The sequence below is a fragment of the Hemiscyllium ocellatum genome, chromosome 21 (assembly GCF_020745735.1).
Source record: "Hemiscyllium ocellatum isolate sHemOce1 chromosome 21, sHemOce1.pat.X.cur, whole genome shotgun sequence".
NCBI classification, from domain to species: Eukaryota; Metazoa; Chordata; class Chondrichthyes; order Orectolobiformes; family Hemiscylliidae; genus Hemiscyllium; species Hemiscyllium ocellatum.
Window position 1 is genome coordinate 44,870,138 of NC_083421.1, and position 17,150 is coordinate 44,887,287.

Consider the following 17,150-nt stretch of genomic DNA (forward strand, 5'->3'; position numbering starts at 1 on the left):
CCTTAAAAGGATAGTACTGTACACTTGAAACCCAAAACTCCTCCTGCCTTAAATAAGGGCAGTTGGTACATGGGAATCACCACGAACAATCATGCAATTTCCTCTACATGCCACTCACAATCTTTACTTGGAAATGCACTACCGTTCCTTCTGTGTCATTGTGTCAAAGTTCTGGAATGCCCTCCCTAATGGCATTGTGGGTCTACTTACAACACATGGACTGCAGCAGTTTGAGAAGGCAGCTCACCACCAGCTTCTCAAGAGCAATGAGGGGCAGGTAATAAATGCTGACCCAGCCAGTGATGTCTATTTTCCATGAATCAACATTAAAATAAGGTGAATGTGCTTTCCTGTGCTTATCTTTAAGAAGCCCCAATGTCAGATCTAAAATTGTTCAAATATTTGAAGTTAAATAGAAAATTCCAAACATTAGGTCCTATGTTTAACATACATGGCCTAGTTTACAAGTGATTGCATGCTATTCTCTCTCAAAAAAAATCTTAAATCAAGATGATTATCACTATAATAAATGAAAATAATGTCATATATAGCTGTTCTTTTAAAAATTGAACAAAGATGGGCACTTGACCTGCAAAATAATTTATTGAATAGAAGGCAGAAGCAAAAATTTAAGATACAGCTTCATTTTTCACCACGAATGCTTAAGAGTTTAAAACATCAAGCCATTTCATTTGCCACACAATATACTATCCATTTTGAGATTATTAAAATTTTTTATTAGTCCATAACATCCTGCACAAAAATGTGCGTTGAAATGGAGATGCAAAAGTTTCAATTCATAGATATTGTATTGTTGATATATGTAGTTTGTATATTTGTGTTAACAAACTTATGATATTTTTGCTGAATTTTCATAAAGCTTGACCGAATAAAACAAAATCTCAGTATTCTCACATTTCTTTGAAACAAACAGAACCTTAAGCAACTTCAGCTCTAATTAATCAGAACTTCCCAACATGCTACCTGAAGAGGCACTGTGCAAGGAATCCATCAGAGCGAGAGCCAAGGCAAAAATGTTGAAATTAAAACTTTTCATAATGTCTAAAGTAATCATTGGGGATGTGTCATTAAAAAAGGAGAATGGACTGCAGAAGCAATTGGTTATCATTTTGAAGGCCAGTACCAACTCATGTGATGAATGTGGCAACAGGAAGTAATGATGAAGGGCTTATGCTCGAAACGTCGAATTCCCTATTCCTGAGATGCTGCCTAACCTGCTGTGCTTTAACCAGCAACACATTTTCAACTGGAAGTAATGGACATGCATGGAGATGCAAGTATTCACAAAACATATCTGACTTTTGTAAACAGAAACAAATGGTGGGGGGAGTATTTAAAGCACAGTATTCCCAATAGTCCATCACAGAAACTCAGGAAGTCACATGGAGGCTGTAGAATACCAATAGCTACATGAAATGAGAACGTTTTTGATTTTCAGCCACCCAATAATGGAAGGGAGCTAGCAGTGATGGGAAATACTCTCACTAATTACATCAGTTTCAGGAAGTGTTCTGAGTACAGGCAATATTCTCCAGGGTGAAGGAAGGATTATAACCCTGTTGATCTCCTGATTAAGTACTCAAGAAGATAGTCATGAACTTGTTGGGCTGTGGAAAGATGGTTTAAACATTAAAGTAGGCACAGTGGGTTTCAGGAGCAGTTTATTACTGATCTCCTTTAAGCTGATCAGCAAAGAGCAAGGAATAAAGCTCGTGGTGCAGTGGTATGTAACCCTGGATTGGGAGGCCTGAGTTCAAGTTCCACCTGCTACAGAGGTGTGCAATAACATCTCTGAACAGGTTAATTAGAAAAATAGGTTAAATAAAGAAAAGGCAAGAACCAATTATGGTACCCTAGAGAGTACCCCAAAAGAGGATCAGCAGGGCAAAACTGAAAGGGGGATGTAGTGATCAGAACCAGGTGGATCGGGGCTGTTAACTCGGGCCAATCAAGAAAGCCCTGGCTGACTAATATAACCAGGAGATGAGAATCTCCTCAGTCCAGGCAACTGACTCTAAGCTAGCTGGCTACAGTCAGTGTACTGTGCACAAGTAAATAAAAGGTGATTTGGTGATGGAATCCCAGTCTCTGTGCAGTTACTTCAGGCAACAAGGTCACTGCACTCAAGCTAGAGATCCAGACCAATGCTTTGGGGACCTCAGTTCAGACCCAACATGACAGCTGGTTGAATTAATTAATTAATTGAATCTGGAAATGAAAGCTAGTCCAAAATGGCACCATGAAGCTATCGATTATTGTAAAAACCCAGGAAGGAAAATCTGGTATTCTTGCCTCATCTGGTGATGCTTGTTAAACAGCAATGTGGACCCTTGAAATGACCTAGTAAAGTTACTCGGTTCAAGGGTGGTTAGGGATGGGTAACAAATGCTGGCTTTGCCAACAATTTCTGTACCCTAAAGGATTATAAAATGGGAGTTGACATTTGCAAAAAAAAAAGGTGCCCTTGGTGCTGTACAACTGGTGAATAGAGTAGGCACTTGGGCACCGGACAGAGTTGTTATGACTGGCATTATGGTCAATGAACAGGGAGAAAGATTGTGAACCACAATGTCACTTGCCCAGAAGGAAGGCTGCAGCTGATATAAGGAGTAACTGTCAGATTTTTGCCCCAGCAACAAAGTTGCACAACAACTTCAGCAGAAAAGCTAGAAAACTAAAAGGAGCAGACGGCACAGGAGAGGAAAGGTGGCAGGTAATGGAGGCCGCAGTCACATTGCAGAAGATAGACTTACTTGGAGATGACGAAGACCTAGCACACAAGAAACCAAAACACTCTGGGCATCTGCCCTTCTCACAATAAACCTCATAGCATTGCTTACCCCACATTGCCAGTATTCATCAAAATCACTGTTGGCATGAACATCTTCACTTCCAGTTGCTTCCAAGAATCAGCTGCGGATGTCAGTGGCAACTTATAAGCAGCAACACACCACTGCAACTTGCAGCACTTCAATATACACTTTTACCACAGCTGGTCAGTACATTAATTTCACAACAGTTACTGCCTCGCAGTAACACATTATATTAGGGTTTACCATTATCACTAGATTCCCCCAGGTGTAGCACATCAATAATTGTACCAAGCTACCAATCGCTCAGAACCAAGAGGAAAGCATCCATGCCCTTATTATTTGGCTGATCTGTGACTGAAACAAGAGAAATTCTGTGTGCACTCAATTTCACAGCAGCTGTCATGATAATCTTAAAGTAATCCAGGCTCAGCAAGACATCCATTGTGCCACTGGGCTTCTGCATATGCTGGGAATGCCCTCTACTCACCTTCTGCATAGGGCTGTGACACTGTGGTGATCTGCTGCACTTACTATAACATGGTAACACCTCCAGAGGAATGTAGACTTTGAGGATTCTGAGAGTTTGGAAGGAGACACCATCAAGGGAGGAATGAGAGACTGAAATGGCAGAACATACAGATGACCCTTCTGCACAATAAAAAGGTGGCTGGGCATGGCTAGGAACAGAAAGAACTTGAAGTCATGACATCAGGGATCTCTTTATTCAGAAACATTTCACCCGAGCCGTTCTGACCTACGTTGAGGGGCACAGCATGGAAGGGACTTTGAGATGCCTGTGCTTATATTTGCATGGAAATTTAACCTAGACATTTAATCATGTGCCACCAAAGGAAGAAAGCATGTGACCAGAGGCTTCACCCTCACTGTGGTGGATCCAGTTCCATTTGTCACCACCTCTAATAGTAGCTATGAAAAGAGGCCCAGGTGTCTGGTATAAAAAAATGTTATTTATGCATTGCAACAGAGAAAAATATTAGACAGAGATACCATGAACACACAAGAGTGACCTGCTAAATGATCTAAATGAGCTGGTGGTTGCCGGTTATTGTTCAAGATGATGATCACCCTCCTTTCTTACAGATTGCAACATTACATCAGAGGTTAGCATCAATGGCACAATGCCTAGTCTGTGCAGGTTGCAAGATCTTTGATCTCCTATGACACATTTATTCCTTCTAGTGTTACACAAGGTTTTAGGTACAAACAGCTTAGACCGACCAGCAACCTCAATGACAGCTGGTGTGAATTACAATTAGAATCCCTACACAGTGTGGAAACAGGCCTTTCAGCCCAACAATTCCACATCAATCCTCCAAAGAGTAACCCACCCAGACCCATTCCCCTATTATTCTACATTTTACCACTGACTAATGCACCTAACCTACACTGACCTGAACACGATGGGCAATTTAGCATGGCCAATTCACCTAACCTGCACATCTTTGGACTGTGGGAGGAAACCGGAGCACCCAGAGGAAACCCACACAGACACAGGGAGAATGTGCAAACTCCACACACAGTCGCCTGAGGCTGGAATCGAACCTGGGTCGCTGGTGCTGTGAGGCAGCAGTGCTAACCACTGAGCCACCATGCCATGGGAAGACCAAATCTGTTCCCCACTTCAAAAGACCCCACAGTCCTCCCCACCAATTAAGGATTCCCCAGCCCCGTAAAATTTGGGATTTTCAACAGTTCTTCACTGAAGGCAACTTGCTGATATGGAAACAAAACCAGCTCCTGATTTTTGTCTTTAATTTCTCTGAAGTTAACAATGTGGGATAGTTTGAATGCTGCTTAAATGGGAAAAGTGGCACAAGACTTGCTAGAAGGAACTGATACCACAATACAGTGCTGGATATAAAATCCACTCCAACAATACCTACAGCCAGCCAACCTGCACAATGGACATAGTACTATTGGTAAGGTTAACAGTAGAATTTTGTTACTTGCTTTCAGATTTCTTTTGCCAACATTTTTAGATTAGATTACTTAGTGTGGAAACAGGCCCTTCGGCCCAACAAGTCCACACCGACCCACCGAAGAGCAACCCACCCATACCCCTACATTACCCCTTACCTGACACTACGGGCAATTTAGCATGGCCAATTTACCTGACCTGCACATCTTTGAACTGTGGGAGGAAACCGGAGCACCCGGAGGAAACCCACGCAGACATGGGGAGAACATGCAAACTCCACACAGTCAGTCGCCTGAGGCGGGAGTTGAACCCGGGTCTTGTCCCAACAAACAATACTTGGGAATTGTAAAATACATAATAGAAATAGACTTTTTAAAAACATTTGTACAAATGCTTTTGGTTTATTGGTAAAGGTGTAGCATTGAGCAAGACCTAAGGACATGCGAGTTGAAAATATAATTGTTTCAAGAACTTTAGAATGTGCTGTGACAGAACTGAGCATTCTCTACCTGCTTCACACGCTATGAATGGTTTCTGGACAAACTGCAGATCTTCTGTAAATCAACCATACCACAGCCTAGCAAGAATAAAGAACTTTGGAATTTTTGAGAAATATTGTAAATGGTGAACGGCAATCAAATAAATAAACACAAGAGTGGTTGCAATATAAGAGCAAGCTAATCATCATATCTCAAATGAGTATTTGAATTTCACCTCCATCTGGGGTCAGTACCGAATGCTGATGCCCTGACAAACTGAACTGGAGATGAATAGCTGAGCAGGACTGCACTGGCATGGCCCTTTCTCTATAGTACACATGCCAGCTATTGTTGTACCAAATACTGAAATAAACTAAAGTTGCGAATGACTTGCTTGACGATCATTAGGCTTCCAGTGGCTTTCGAATCATATAATCCTACAGTCTGGAAGCAGGCTATTTGGCCTATTGAGTTCACATCAACCCTCCAAAGAGCATCCCACCAAGGTCTATTCCACTCCCTAGCCTATCCCCATATTTAATCCACTTAACCTACACAACCCTGGACACAATGAGCAATTTAGCACGGCCAATCCACCTAACCTACACATCCCCGGTTACTGTGGGCAACCTAGCATGGTCAAATCCTAATAACCTACACATCTTTGGACTGTAGGAGGAAACCAGAACACCCGGGGGAAACCCACACAGACAGGGAGAATGTGCAAACACCACACAGACAGCCAGTTGAGGCCGGAATCAAATTCCGGTCCATGGCGCTGCGAGGCAGCAGCGCTAACTACAAGTTAGTCAGAGATAATAATACGGGTGATATTTTCCATGGGGTGCCTGAGTCATAGCGCAAAGTTTAGACCAGCCTATTCTTCTCTCAGCCTCTTGGAATAACCTCACCATGCTTTCTACTTTGGGAACCTATGCTACAAGATATACAGAAATTGTAATTTCATTACCTATCCAGAAACTATATAGTTAGGTGCCATCCTAATATCACAATAGGCATCTGGGATTATTAAAATCAGAATCAAACTCTTTTCTCCCTCACATTTTACAATCACTGGAATGATGAATTAATGTCCAGCACTAGCTGTACAAAAGGATTACTCCCAATAATTTTCAGGTGAAACTTGCATTTGAATATTCTTAATACTGGCATCCAATAACGTGACAAAGAAAATCAAAACTCAAGATTTATTAAAATCAAACAAAAACTTTATATAATTTCCCAATCAGCTTTAATAATAGGAAACATAAAAAAAATAAAATCAGTGTACTCCAGTAATCTTACAAGCATGCACACAGATCATTTTTCTATGAAGCCTCTAAGTTGATTAAACAAATTTTCGTAACTGTAACATGAATTGTATGATCAAACTTAACTTCATTTAATTTCATTGTGTGAAACAAATAACAAAAAAAATCCCAATGCATATTACTCCAACAATGGACACGAGAATTAAATCCTGATGAAGGGCTTATGCCCGAAACGTCGAATTTCCTGTTCCTTGGATGCTGCCTAACCTGCTGTGCTTTAACCAGCAACACATTTTCAGCTCTGATCTCCAGCATCTGCAGACCTCATTTTTTTACCCGAAGATTTTAACCTACTGCGAATCCTCTTGCAAGGATGCCTTCCTTGAAGAAGCTCTCTTCCTCCCTCTACAAGGATTTCAGTGAGTCTCTCTCTCTCACTGCACCCCCCAGGTCATCTCCTCTGCACAGAAGCTCTTCAGCCACGTTCTCAAACAGACCCGCTACCACAGCCACATCTCCTTCCTCAGCACCTGCCTACGGAACCGACTGATCCCACACGGACTCCGAACTACATTCCAACCATCAAAATTTGGACCCAACCAGGACAACCTGTACCTACAACAAATCCGAAGCCTCCAGCATCAGACCTCCCTCCGGATCCTCCGCTCCACCCTTGCAGCCATGCGTCGCTACCTACGTTCCCTGCAATCAGCCCTACCCCAGCTCAGGACAACACTCTCACAGACCTGCAAAGGACCTCTACTGTTCTTCATCTACAGAAGAATCCACACACTAAACAAACAGTTCTTCCTAGCCATATCAGAAATTAAAGACAGTAAGTACCAAAAACTTTCATGTACTTACCCCCACACTCGTGGTTCCTCAACTGTTCCAGAATCTTCTATCGGCCTATCGGACGCCATTAAACATGTGGCCGCTACAGCGCCCGCGGCACCAACAGCCGCCGTCAACCGTGACGTCACTTCTGCCCCCACCGACCTCGGAGCCTCCGCGATCGCCGCCCAAACAACCGCCCCAGCGATCACCGCACAGACAACCGCTTCCACGATCGCCAGGAAGATCGCCGACGGACTCGCGACCCCCGCGGCTACCGGGAATGACAACGGTTCTTTCGTCGCCACAACCATTTCCGCCCCTTCGGTTGCCTTCGCCGCAGCCACTTCCGCCCCCACTGACATCACTAACCTGCAGGACCACAACGCCTCAGGTTTCTCCATCCCCACGCCGTCCTTCGTCACTACACGTAACCCCGCCCTCACGCAAACCTTTTTCACCACACGTAACCCCGCCCCCACGCTTATTTCCGTCATTCCTGATGAAAGGCTTATGTCCGAAACGTCGAATTTCCTGTTCCTTGGATGCTGCCTAACCTGCTGTGCTTTAACCAGCAACACATTTTCAGCTCTGATCTCCTGCATCTGCAGACCTCATTTTTTACCCGACACATTTTCAGCAGACAAGAATTAAATCACCCTACTTTGTGGCCTTTAGTTAGGAATCATGATGTTTCACCTTTTGAGCAGCTATCTTTATCCCAGATTTTATAGAGTAATTGCACCATCTCTTAAATTACTTCCAAATTCAAACCTCAACTTGTACAGGTTTCACATTGTCCTAAGCATGTCAAATGTTTCTGCAATGACAAAATATTGAAATGAACTAAAGTTTAATCATGTTCTATCGCAGTCATCTGAATGGAAATGCTACCTGGGATTACCAGACATTCTGGTTCAAAAAGAAGAGGGGGAAGAAAAGGATCACTTGGAGATTCACGTTCACTTTTAGCCAATCCTGATAACCCCTTATGTGCTGAGATGTCATCGCAATGACCAATGCCTTGATTCACTTGACTTGTGTCTGATCAGCCCTTTGCAACACATACATGTTGTTCTTCAGAGTTATTGACTATACTTTGCATCATTTTTAAAACGAAATATCTTCATTGCACAAAGGCTCATACTTGCATCCATTTTTTATGGAAGATGGAATACCATTGAATGGTCACAGAGAAGACTGGTTCAATCACATCACTGTTTTTATATATCAAACGATAATATTCTAACGTTCTTTACACTAACATTCGCAACAAGTCAATTTTTAAAACTTAACCACTAAAGTCTTTCCATTACTGAAAATACATTCAATTGATTTGTGCTGCAAATTTCAACAATTATCTTTGGGGAAAGAAAAATCAGAGAGTCTCATTGTTGACACCTATCCTATAACCAAACTATCAATTTTATAAGAAATTGAATGATTACAGACAAACCTTTTTAATCAGTGCATAAAGTTAAGGATACCAAATATGTTGAAAAATAACGTACCTTTACGGTTCATGCCCATTTGGAGACACTTAAGGAGCCGGCAATACTGACATCTGTTTCTTTGCTTGCGTGACATGACACAATTCTTGTCTCGACTGCATCTGTAAACCCGCTTGTTGCAAATACTACGTTTGAAAAATCCTTTGCATCCCTCACATGAAATAATACCATAGTGCAGACCCGTAGCTCTGTCCCCACAGATAAGGCAGGTTCGCTGATCAGTGCGATCATCTAGGAGGAAGGCAAACACAAAATAAATTTGGAGAAGTAAGAGGCAAGATGTTCACAAAGTTCACCTTTACCCAATTTTAGAAATAAATATTTCACACAGGATGGGGGAAAGGGGCAGAGAGATTTGGCAAAGTGAATACAAAAGTTGTATGCAAAGTTGCACAAAATTCAGGTATATCAGGCCACAATGATGATGGAACAGAAACTGAAATTGCTAGAGAAATTCAGTAGATCTGGTAGCATCTGTGGAATGAAAGCAGAGTTAACATTTTGCGTCCAGTGACCCTTCTTCAGAACTGACTGTAGCTAGAAAAAGGTTGGCAGGGGGAGTAATTGAAAAGTAGGGATGGAGCACAGAGACAGAACAGCAGTTAGGCAGGCAAAAGAATGGGTAAAGATCAGTCTGGGAGAATCAAATGACCCTAATGAGTATTATTACTAGCTGAAAATAACTGTGATAACATGGTGACAAGCCTAGTGCATAGGGGTTGGGGGAAGGACATGGAAGGAGGTACTAAAGCCAAAAATTATTGAACTAGATATTGCGTTCTAAAGGCTTTAGGGCCCCAAGCAGAAAATAAGATGCAGTTCTTCCAGCTTGCACTGAGCTTCATTGGAGTACTGCAGCAAGCCTGAGACAGAGATGTTGGCCAATGAACAAGGTGTTGAAATGGTGGAGAACAGGAAGCTCTGGGTCATTTTTGTGGACAGAATGCCCTGCGAAGTGGTCATCCACTCTGCGCTTTGTTTCCTCCATGTAGAGGACACCACACTGAGCAGCAAATACAGTAGATTAGCTTGGATCTAGTGCAGGTAAAGCACAGCCTCACCTGGAAGCTGTGTTTGGGATCTCAAATGGTGAGGAGGTTAGTAGTAAATGTGCAAGTGTTACATCTTATGGGATTGCACAGAAAAGTGCTATCGGTGTTTGGGGAGGAATTAGGAATGGAGGAGTGGACAAAAGGTGTTCTGAAGGGAAAGGTCCTGTGGAATGCTGACAAGAGATGGAGAAACTGGGAGAATGGGATGAAGTCTTTACAGGGAGTGGGGTTTAAGGATGTATAGTCCCGGTAACTGCGCGAGTCAGTGGATTGGTAGTGGTGTTAGTGGCCAGCCTATCCCCAAAATGGAAACAGAGATGCTGAGGAAGGAGTTAGAGACAGAGTAGGTGTAAAAAAAGTGACAGCAAGGTGAAATTGGATGCAAACGTGATACATTTTTCCAGTTGAAGGAGAGGGGGCAGCAGCATTGATGGTGTCAAAAGGATGAGTCTTTTTTTCTCTTGAAAAGAGAAGACAAAATGGATGGTTTCACAGAAGTCTCAAAATTCAGAGGCTTTGATGGTGTTGTTACAGGTGTATTTAACTTTTGGAGAAGGGCAAGACTATGCAATAATAATAATAATAAAAAATAAAAAACAAATTAGCAATTCGCATGAAACCTCTTTAGTTGGAGCAGGTTATAATGATAGTCCATGTCTCTAGGTTAACCTTATTAACAAAAATGAACTATTTTCATCAGTCGCACTCACTCTGCAAGGCAAATCTGAACCAAAAGCCCTATTCCCATCCACATTTTACAGTTATACATCATCTTCCACTTTAAAATATTTATCTACCTTTTCTTTTCAAAATATTAAATGTGGTTCAACATTCAGCTTTCGTCTCAGTCATCTTGGAACCACGTCTCTATGCTTGCTGTTATCATATCAGTGTCGTTTATTCTACTTTTGCTAAAAATTAATCTCCTTTGTTCCACGTGCAGCATTCTTTCAGATGAAGCACTTTAGTTTGGTCTTGGCACCATTTTGCTTCTGGTGATCCAGGCCTAGGCTGTGCAATTTTAAAATTAAACATGGGCCATTAAGATGTGATGCTGAAAATGCTCTTTTACAAAAGGACAGTAGAAATCTGAAACTGTTCCCAAAATGATGTTGAAATAGATTAATTTTAAAAAATCAAAATGGAAAAGGATTTTATTTTTGTAGCCCAGAATTTAAATTATGCAACCAAACCAAGTGGACAGTTAAGAGACAAATAACCATTACTCAAGTGATGGTAGAACTGGCTTGACAGGTTGTGTAGCGCACCCTGTTCATAAAGGATGAGTACAATGATAATTTTTATAAAACACATTGACAGTGGTGCACGTGACCAAATTGTTAGCCCTTGTAAATGTGAAGCAGAGTTGACCAGGTACGAGGGTACTATCTGGAGGATATCTTTGTTTCCTCCAATAAAACATCTTTTCCACAATAAATGTAAGCATAAGAGAGTGTCCACAAAGAATTCTATAATGGCTCCTGAAAAGTGCTCACAAAGTTGGGACGTAGGAGTGCTGAAAGTCTGAGAAATCACACTGTCTGAAGTCGAAACCAGCAAGGCCAGGCCTTTGCAGGCAGGATGAGAAAGATACATTACAAAACATGAATCATTACTTAAACTTTCAATACTTAAATATTAGTTAGAATTCATAGGTAAAAGTGAGGAATGCAGATGCTGGAGATTAGGGTCAAGATATCGAGTGATGCTGGAGAACCACAGCAGATCAGGCATCAGGCAGCATCCGAGGACAATCGATGTTTTGAGCAAAAGCCCTTCATCAGGAATCATAGCTGAGTTAGAATTCATAGCTGAGTTCACATTGTAAAGAATATTTAAATTTTCCATGATACGGCAACTTTTGGAAAAACACACCCACCTGTAGTATCCCATATCATCATCATCATCTTACCTACTGCATAAAAGGGAATATTCAGATGTGCAAAATGAGTTTTCACTCCCTTCACCTTATGGATTTATTATGCATTCGATCACTAAATTTTCCTGAAGAGCCTTAATGCTGGTCGGAATAGCATTCCTGAAACTACTTTAAGGAACGAGCTAGTCATCTCTCTTTATGTGAGTGGGGACTTGAATAGAGGCAGATTGGGGTTTAATTAACAGACATTAGATATATTAGATGCTGGAAATCTGAAACAGAAACAGAGTTGCTGGAGAGATCTATCATGTCTGGCAACATCTGCGAAGAGAAATCAGACCCAAAGTTTCAGGTCCCGCTACCATTCATCAGAACCTGGCTCAAATGACGGGGTCACTAGACCCAAAATGCTGACTTTGCTTTCTCTTAATAGATGTTGCCAAGCCTGCTGAGTTTCTCCAGCAATTCCTTGTTGTTTAACTTTGTTCTGCTAAAGCTACTGGACTATTATTAAAACAAAAGAAATAAGAATTTAACTATAAACTAGTATTGATTATTCACGAAGTCAGGTTAGGAACTGTTGGGATAATGGAGGGTCACAGCATTTTAATTTTGTGTGTTGCAAATAGAAAGAGGCTGATTTGCTTTGGCTATTGTTGTGTCATAACACTATCTCTACTATTAAAAAACGATAGCCTGAGGGCCCATTTATTTTTCATCAGTTTCTGTAAGCTGTGTTCTGTGTCTCCTCCAAAGAAAAGTACCTCAAATAAGAGGTATCAGTGAACTGCAAGCCCTGACAAACAAAAGGATCATTTCAGTGAATCCTGTGGATTGAGGTAATTGATCTACCTTCAGATGTTCCCCTTGCTTCCCCCCTATCACTCCACATCTTCACCCCATTTGAACCACCCTCTCCCAAACATTTTTCTTTTGTATGTGCGTGGGGGAGTGTTATCAGGTGTTAAAGATCACACTAGCAAAGTTATATATCAATAGTTCACAGTTCTTTATCTGCAGCTAGAAGCTATTTATTTGTAATAAAGAGTCAAGTTTGGTAAATACAGAAACCTAACTGCACTTTCTATTGACTTGGGTTTAAAAAGATAAGTAAATGGGGGGACTTTGCAATCTTTGATAAAAATCTTTAACATTTGTGATACCCCCCAGAAGTTGCAGTGCTCGATTTCCAGTGTGCTACCCCATTTAGGCAGGACAAAAAGTCCACATAGTTTGTTCAACATCATGATCAATGATTGGATTCTACCTTTTTTTAAAAATGCAACACAAGTCAAACTGATTGTTTTATTCTCTGTAGTTTTGACTTTCCCCATTTTGGTTTCTCTTCCTTTTTGTTAGTTCCTTCCTCCATGACCTGACCCCAGCTTGACAGATACCTAAGACTATATCAAACGTTGCAAAGAGTTGACAGAAAACTCACTAGCAATTTACTCATGACCTGTCCCTTCTGCTATTTTTACGAAGTAGATTATCCACCTTGTTACTGGTAGAGTCAACAATTCAAAAACGTTATCAGGGATATGACAGAACATTGAGTGGAGGTTACAAATCAGACTGGCCAGGATCTAATTAAATGGAAGAACATGTTCAAGGGGTTAAATGATCTACTGCTGTTCCTTGTTCCTACTTACACTTAGGAAAGTTTAAAAACATTGGTCATATTTGACTATTACATCATAATATCAGCTATTAAATGGTCACAGTTTTACATACTTCATTTGATTTAAAGTTCTTTTCTATAATTTTGTAAGTAATAGAATTATAAAAGTTAAGCTTTTAATTTTGTACAGGGCAAATTAAGACTACAGAGAAAAGACTTACATTTAAAATATACCTACTGCCTTCAAGACTTTCCATAGAAAGTTTCAGCCAATGTACATGCTTAAACATGTACTTTACAGTTGCAATGCAGCCTAATTTCACTCATCTGTACATTCCAGCTACTCGCTTTTATCACTATTTCCAATTTCCAAACTAAAAATACAGAACAGCAATTAAAAATCTGAATTCCATTCCATTATCATGACTACAAATTGGGGGTCTCTTTACAGAAACACAATCATATTACAAAATAAAATTTATCTACAATTATAAAGCATTTCTTTTCAATGTCCATAATTGCACTTTTTAAATATTCACAAATGCAGATTATTGCTTTACTATCACATTCTCTTTTAAACCAAGAAATAGTGGTGAACAAACAAAAACTTGGGAGGCTTAGGAAATTCGGCATGCCCATAAGGACCTTCAGCAGCTTTTACAGATGCACCATTGAAAGCATTCTACCTGGGTGCACAAAGGCTTAGTACGGCAAATGCTCTACCCAGGACCATAAGAAAGTTGTGTGCATAGCCCAGACCATCATGCAAGCCAACCTCCCATCCATGGATTCCATTTATACTTCTTATTGCTGCGGAAAGGCTGCCAACATCAAAGACCCTTCCCAATCCAGTAATACTCTCTTCAAACTGCACAACATACAGAAGCTGAAGCACATGGACAACTGACTCAAGAACAGCTTCTTCCCTGTTATTAGACTGCTAAACGGACCTCTAATTTCAAATCTAACGTTGACCTTAGTTTTGTACATCCTCTGCGCAGTTGTAACCTGTATGCCTCACTCTCGGCACCCTATGAGCTGTATATCCTTGTTTATTATGATCTGCCTGTACTGTTCGCAAAACAAAAAAGAACTTTCCACTGTACTTAGGTATGTGACAATAAAACCAACTTGTATTTACAGCACACTTAATAACAATATACTTCAACAACTTTAAAAACTTACATTATCAAGCAAAACCTGACATCAAGCTCGAAAAGGAGATAAGACGACAAATAACAACAGTTTGGTGAAAGAGGCATTTTAAGGAGAGTCTTAAATGACAAGGGATGTGCATAGAGGAGTTCCGGAGCAAACGTCAGTGCTTGGGGCCCAGACACTTGGAGCATGACTGCAAGAGGTGTGGTGAAAGAAATTGGGGATGCACAAGGCCACAAATTAGGGAAACGATGCAGAGATACAGACAAGTGAGGCCCAGATTTAAAATGCAGGGGGCTGGAGTGTGAATTCACATCCAAAATCTCTAATCTCAGGAAAAGTCATCTTTGGAAAGCTGCCCCTGTAAGTAGAATGGACAAGTTCTTTATGACTCTACACAACACTGTAGCAAGTAGGAAAACATGAGCAGGTGAGCCACAGAATTTTGTGCCAAAATTTTTGTGACGGTAGGTGAGGAACCATTCCCCACATTCCGTCTGCCAAGTCTAGGGACACGTCTGCTTTAGAAGGCTTAGTTGTAGATTACAGAAGGTCGCTGGAGGAGGTGGAGGTTATTTGGTGTACTGGCATTTTTTAAGATTTTCATTCAAGAAATGTAACTCCTGACTGTCTCAGTTCTGTAATGCAAGCTCAAACTCAAGTAGTGTGATCTGTTCTTGTTGCGTCAAAAAACCAGCTTGATGTTGTGCAGTCAAACTGCTGCCATCATAACTGCAGGTACCAGTGCACAATGTCAGCCTGTTCGAGTCTCATGGCAACACAGTAACTGCTGGATTCCTGAAGTTCTGCTCAAGGGATTGCAGTTATTCCATGATGAATTTACTGTCCTTGCATGATAGCATTCATGCTGCCAGCACTGCAGTTGATCAGTCAGCCACCTCATACTGTTGCCACCAGGCCAAAATTATACAGTTGGCATTCTGGTCCTCAATATCCAGAACTCCAGACCGCTTTCAAAAGGCCATCTGATCTTCTCCATTAAAGGGTCAGCATCCTCCCATTAGCCATGCTGAAGCCACTAGGGTAGCACTACCTAAGAACACCAGACTAATGACGGCACCTTCAAGACAGACACGAAGGGAATTCACAAAACATGAGTTGCTGAGTATTCTATTTATCATTGAAAGGGAAGACTAGCACTTCACAAGGGCAGATCCTCTGCTTATTTCTCATCTCATAATTATGTTTTTCTTTTTTGGATTTGTGTAAGACCATCCTCATTTTCTGCTTCAATAAGCAAATACGACTGTGGATATTAGAGGTACTGTTACACCTGATTGGAATGCCCTGTATCATTACCTGACGACATACAATGATAGGAGTTGAGAGAGGTGCTGTAAGTTATTTTAAATGTTTTCCAACTTTCTAGTACTGAATAGCAGAATTTTTTTTTCAGTTGAGTATCGGCAAGACTGAATCCATTCTTATTTTGTTCTTGCTTCAAAATCAGCTCTGAAGCTACTGACTATTTCTCTCAAAGGCAATTGCCTGCAATTAAGTATGATTATAAACAAACAAACAAACAAACAAACAATCACATGATGTTTAACTTCTAAAAACAAGCTTATGGCCATATATCTGTGCCTAAACTGCCTATTTCAACCTCTTTACTATGCCAGGCAACCAGTCCATTTCAGCACAGCTATTCCAATATACCCCTGCTGGGCTTCCACATCCTCCCATACATAAAACAGAGATCAGAGGTCATTCTAATCTCTGCTGCCCATCCTTACTCACATCTGTGCTCTCTGACCAGTTTAAATAATGCCTTGATTTTAAAATTCTCAACTTTATTTTCAAATCCTTCCATGGCTTTACCTTCTCTCTCTTTCTGGAATTTCCTCCAACTGCCAAGCTTTCAGAAGTATCTATGTACATCTAATTCTGATGCTTCGATATTTCTGATTTTAAATTAGTGCACCACTGCAGTAATGTGTGCCTTCAGCAGCCTAGGCCCTAATCTCTGAAATTACCTTCCTAAACCTCTCCAAGACTTTATATGACTGTCTTAGGTTTTGAAAAATAATTTAAACAAACTCTTGATGCAAGCTATCAGCCACAGACCACCAATTTTCCTTACATTGTTGTCTAATTTTGTTTTCTCATGATATGAAGCTCATTGCAGAGTTTGTTACATTAAAAAGGTACTAAGTGTTTGTTGGCATGGTTATTTTGTGGTGCATTTTGCTTCAGAGTCGTGACCAAGAAAATAATATTTTGGTTTGGTTCAGAGGAATGGTAAGGTGAGAAACTGTTCAGCAATGACAATCAAAAAAAAAACTGGAGTCTGAAGAGATGCTCATAGCCAGCTCATCTGGAGTGATGACATGCCTGCTGCCCACTCCCTTCCCTCACTCTTGTGGTGGTTACTAAAACCCTGGTGGAAAGCACAATGCTTACATGATGACAAAGTTGGGAAGTTTGCTGCACACAACTATGAAAAGGGAAACATGCTCCACTTTTAACTAATGGTTCCTTCCACACAGTCCTGGCAATCAAACTATTACAGAAAGATACTAACAATCAGCTCATCATAGGAGCATACTGTGAG

At 40.9% G+C, this 17,150-nt stretch overlaps 1 protein-coding gene across 1 annotated transcript in view; it reads right to left on the reverse strand.

The window, feature by feature from the left end:
• LOC132825688 (nuclear receptor subfamily 6 group A member 1) overlaps positions 1-17,150 on the reverse strand; it is a 165,117-nt gene that overhangs the window by 84,996 nt on the left and 62,971 nt on the right. The window contains exon 2 of the mRNA XM_060841075.1: positions 8,869-9,099. Within this exon, the coding sequence (XP_060697058.1) occupies positions 8,869-9,099 (231 nt within the window). The remainder of the gene's footprint in view (positions 1-8,868; positions 9,100-17,150) is intronic.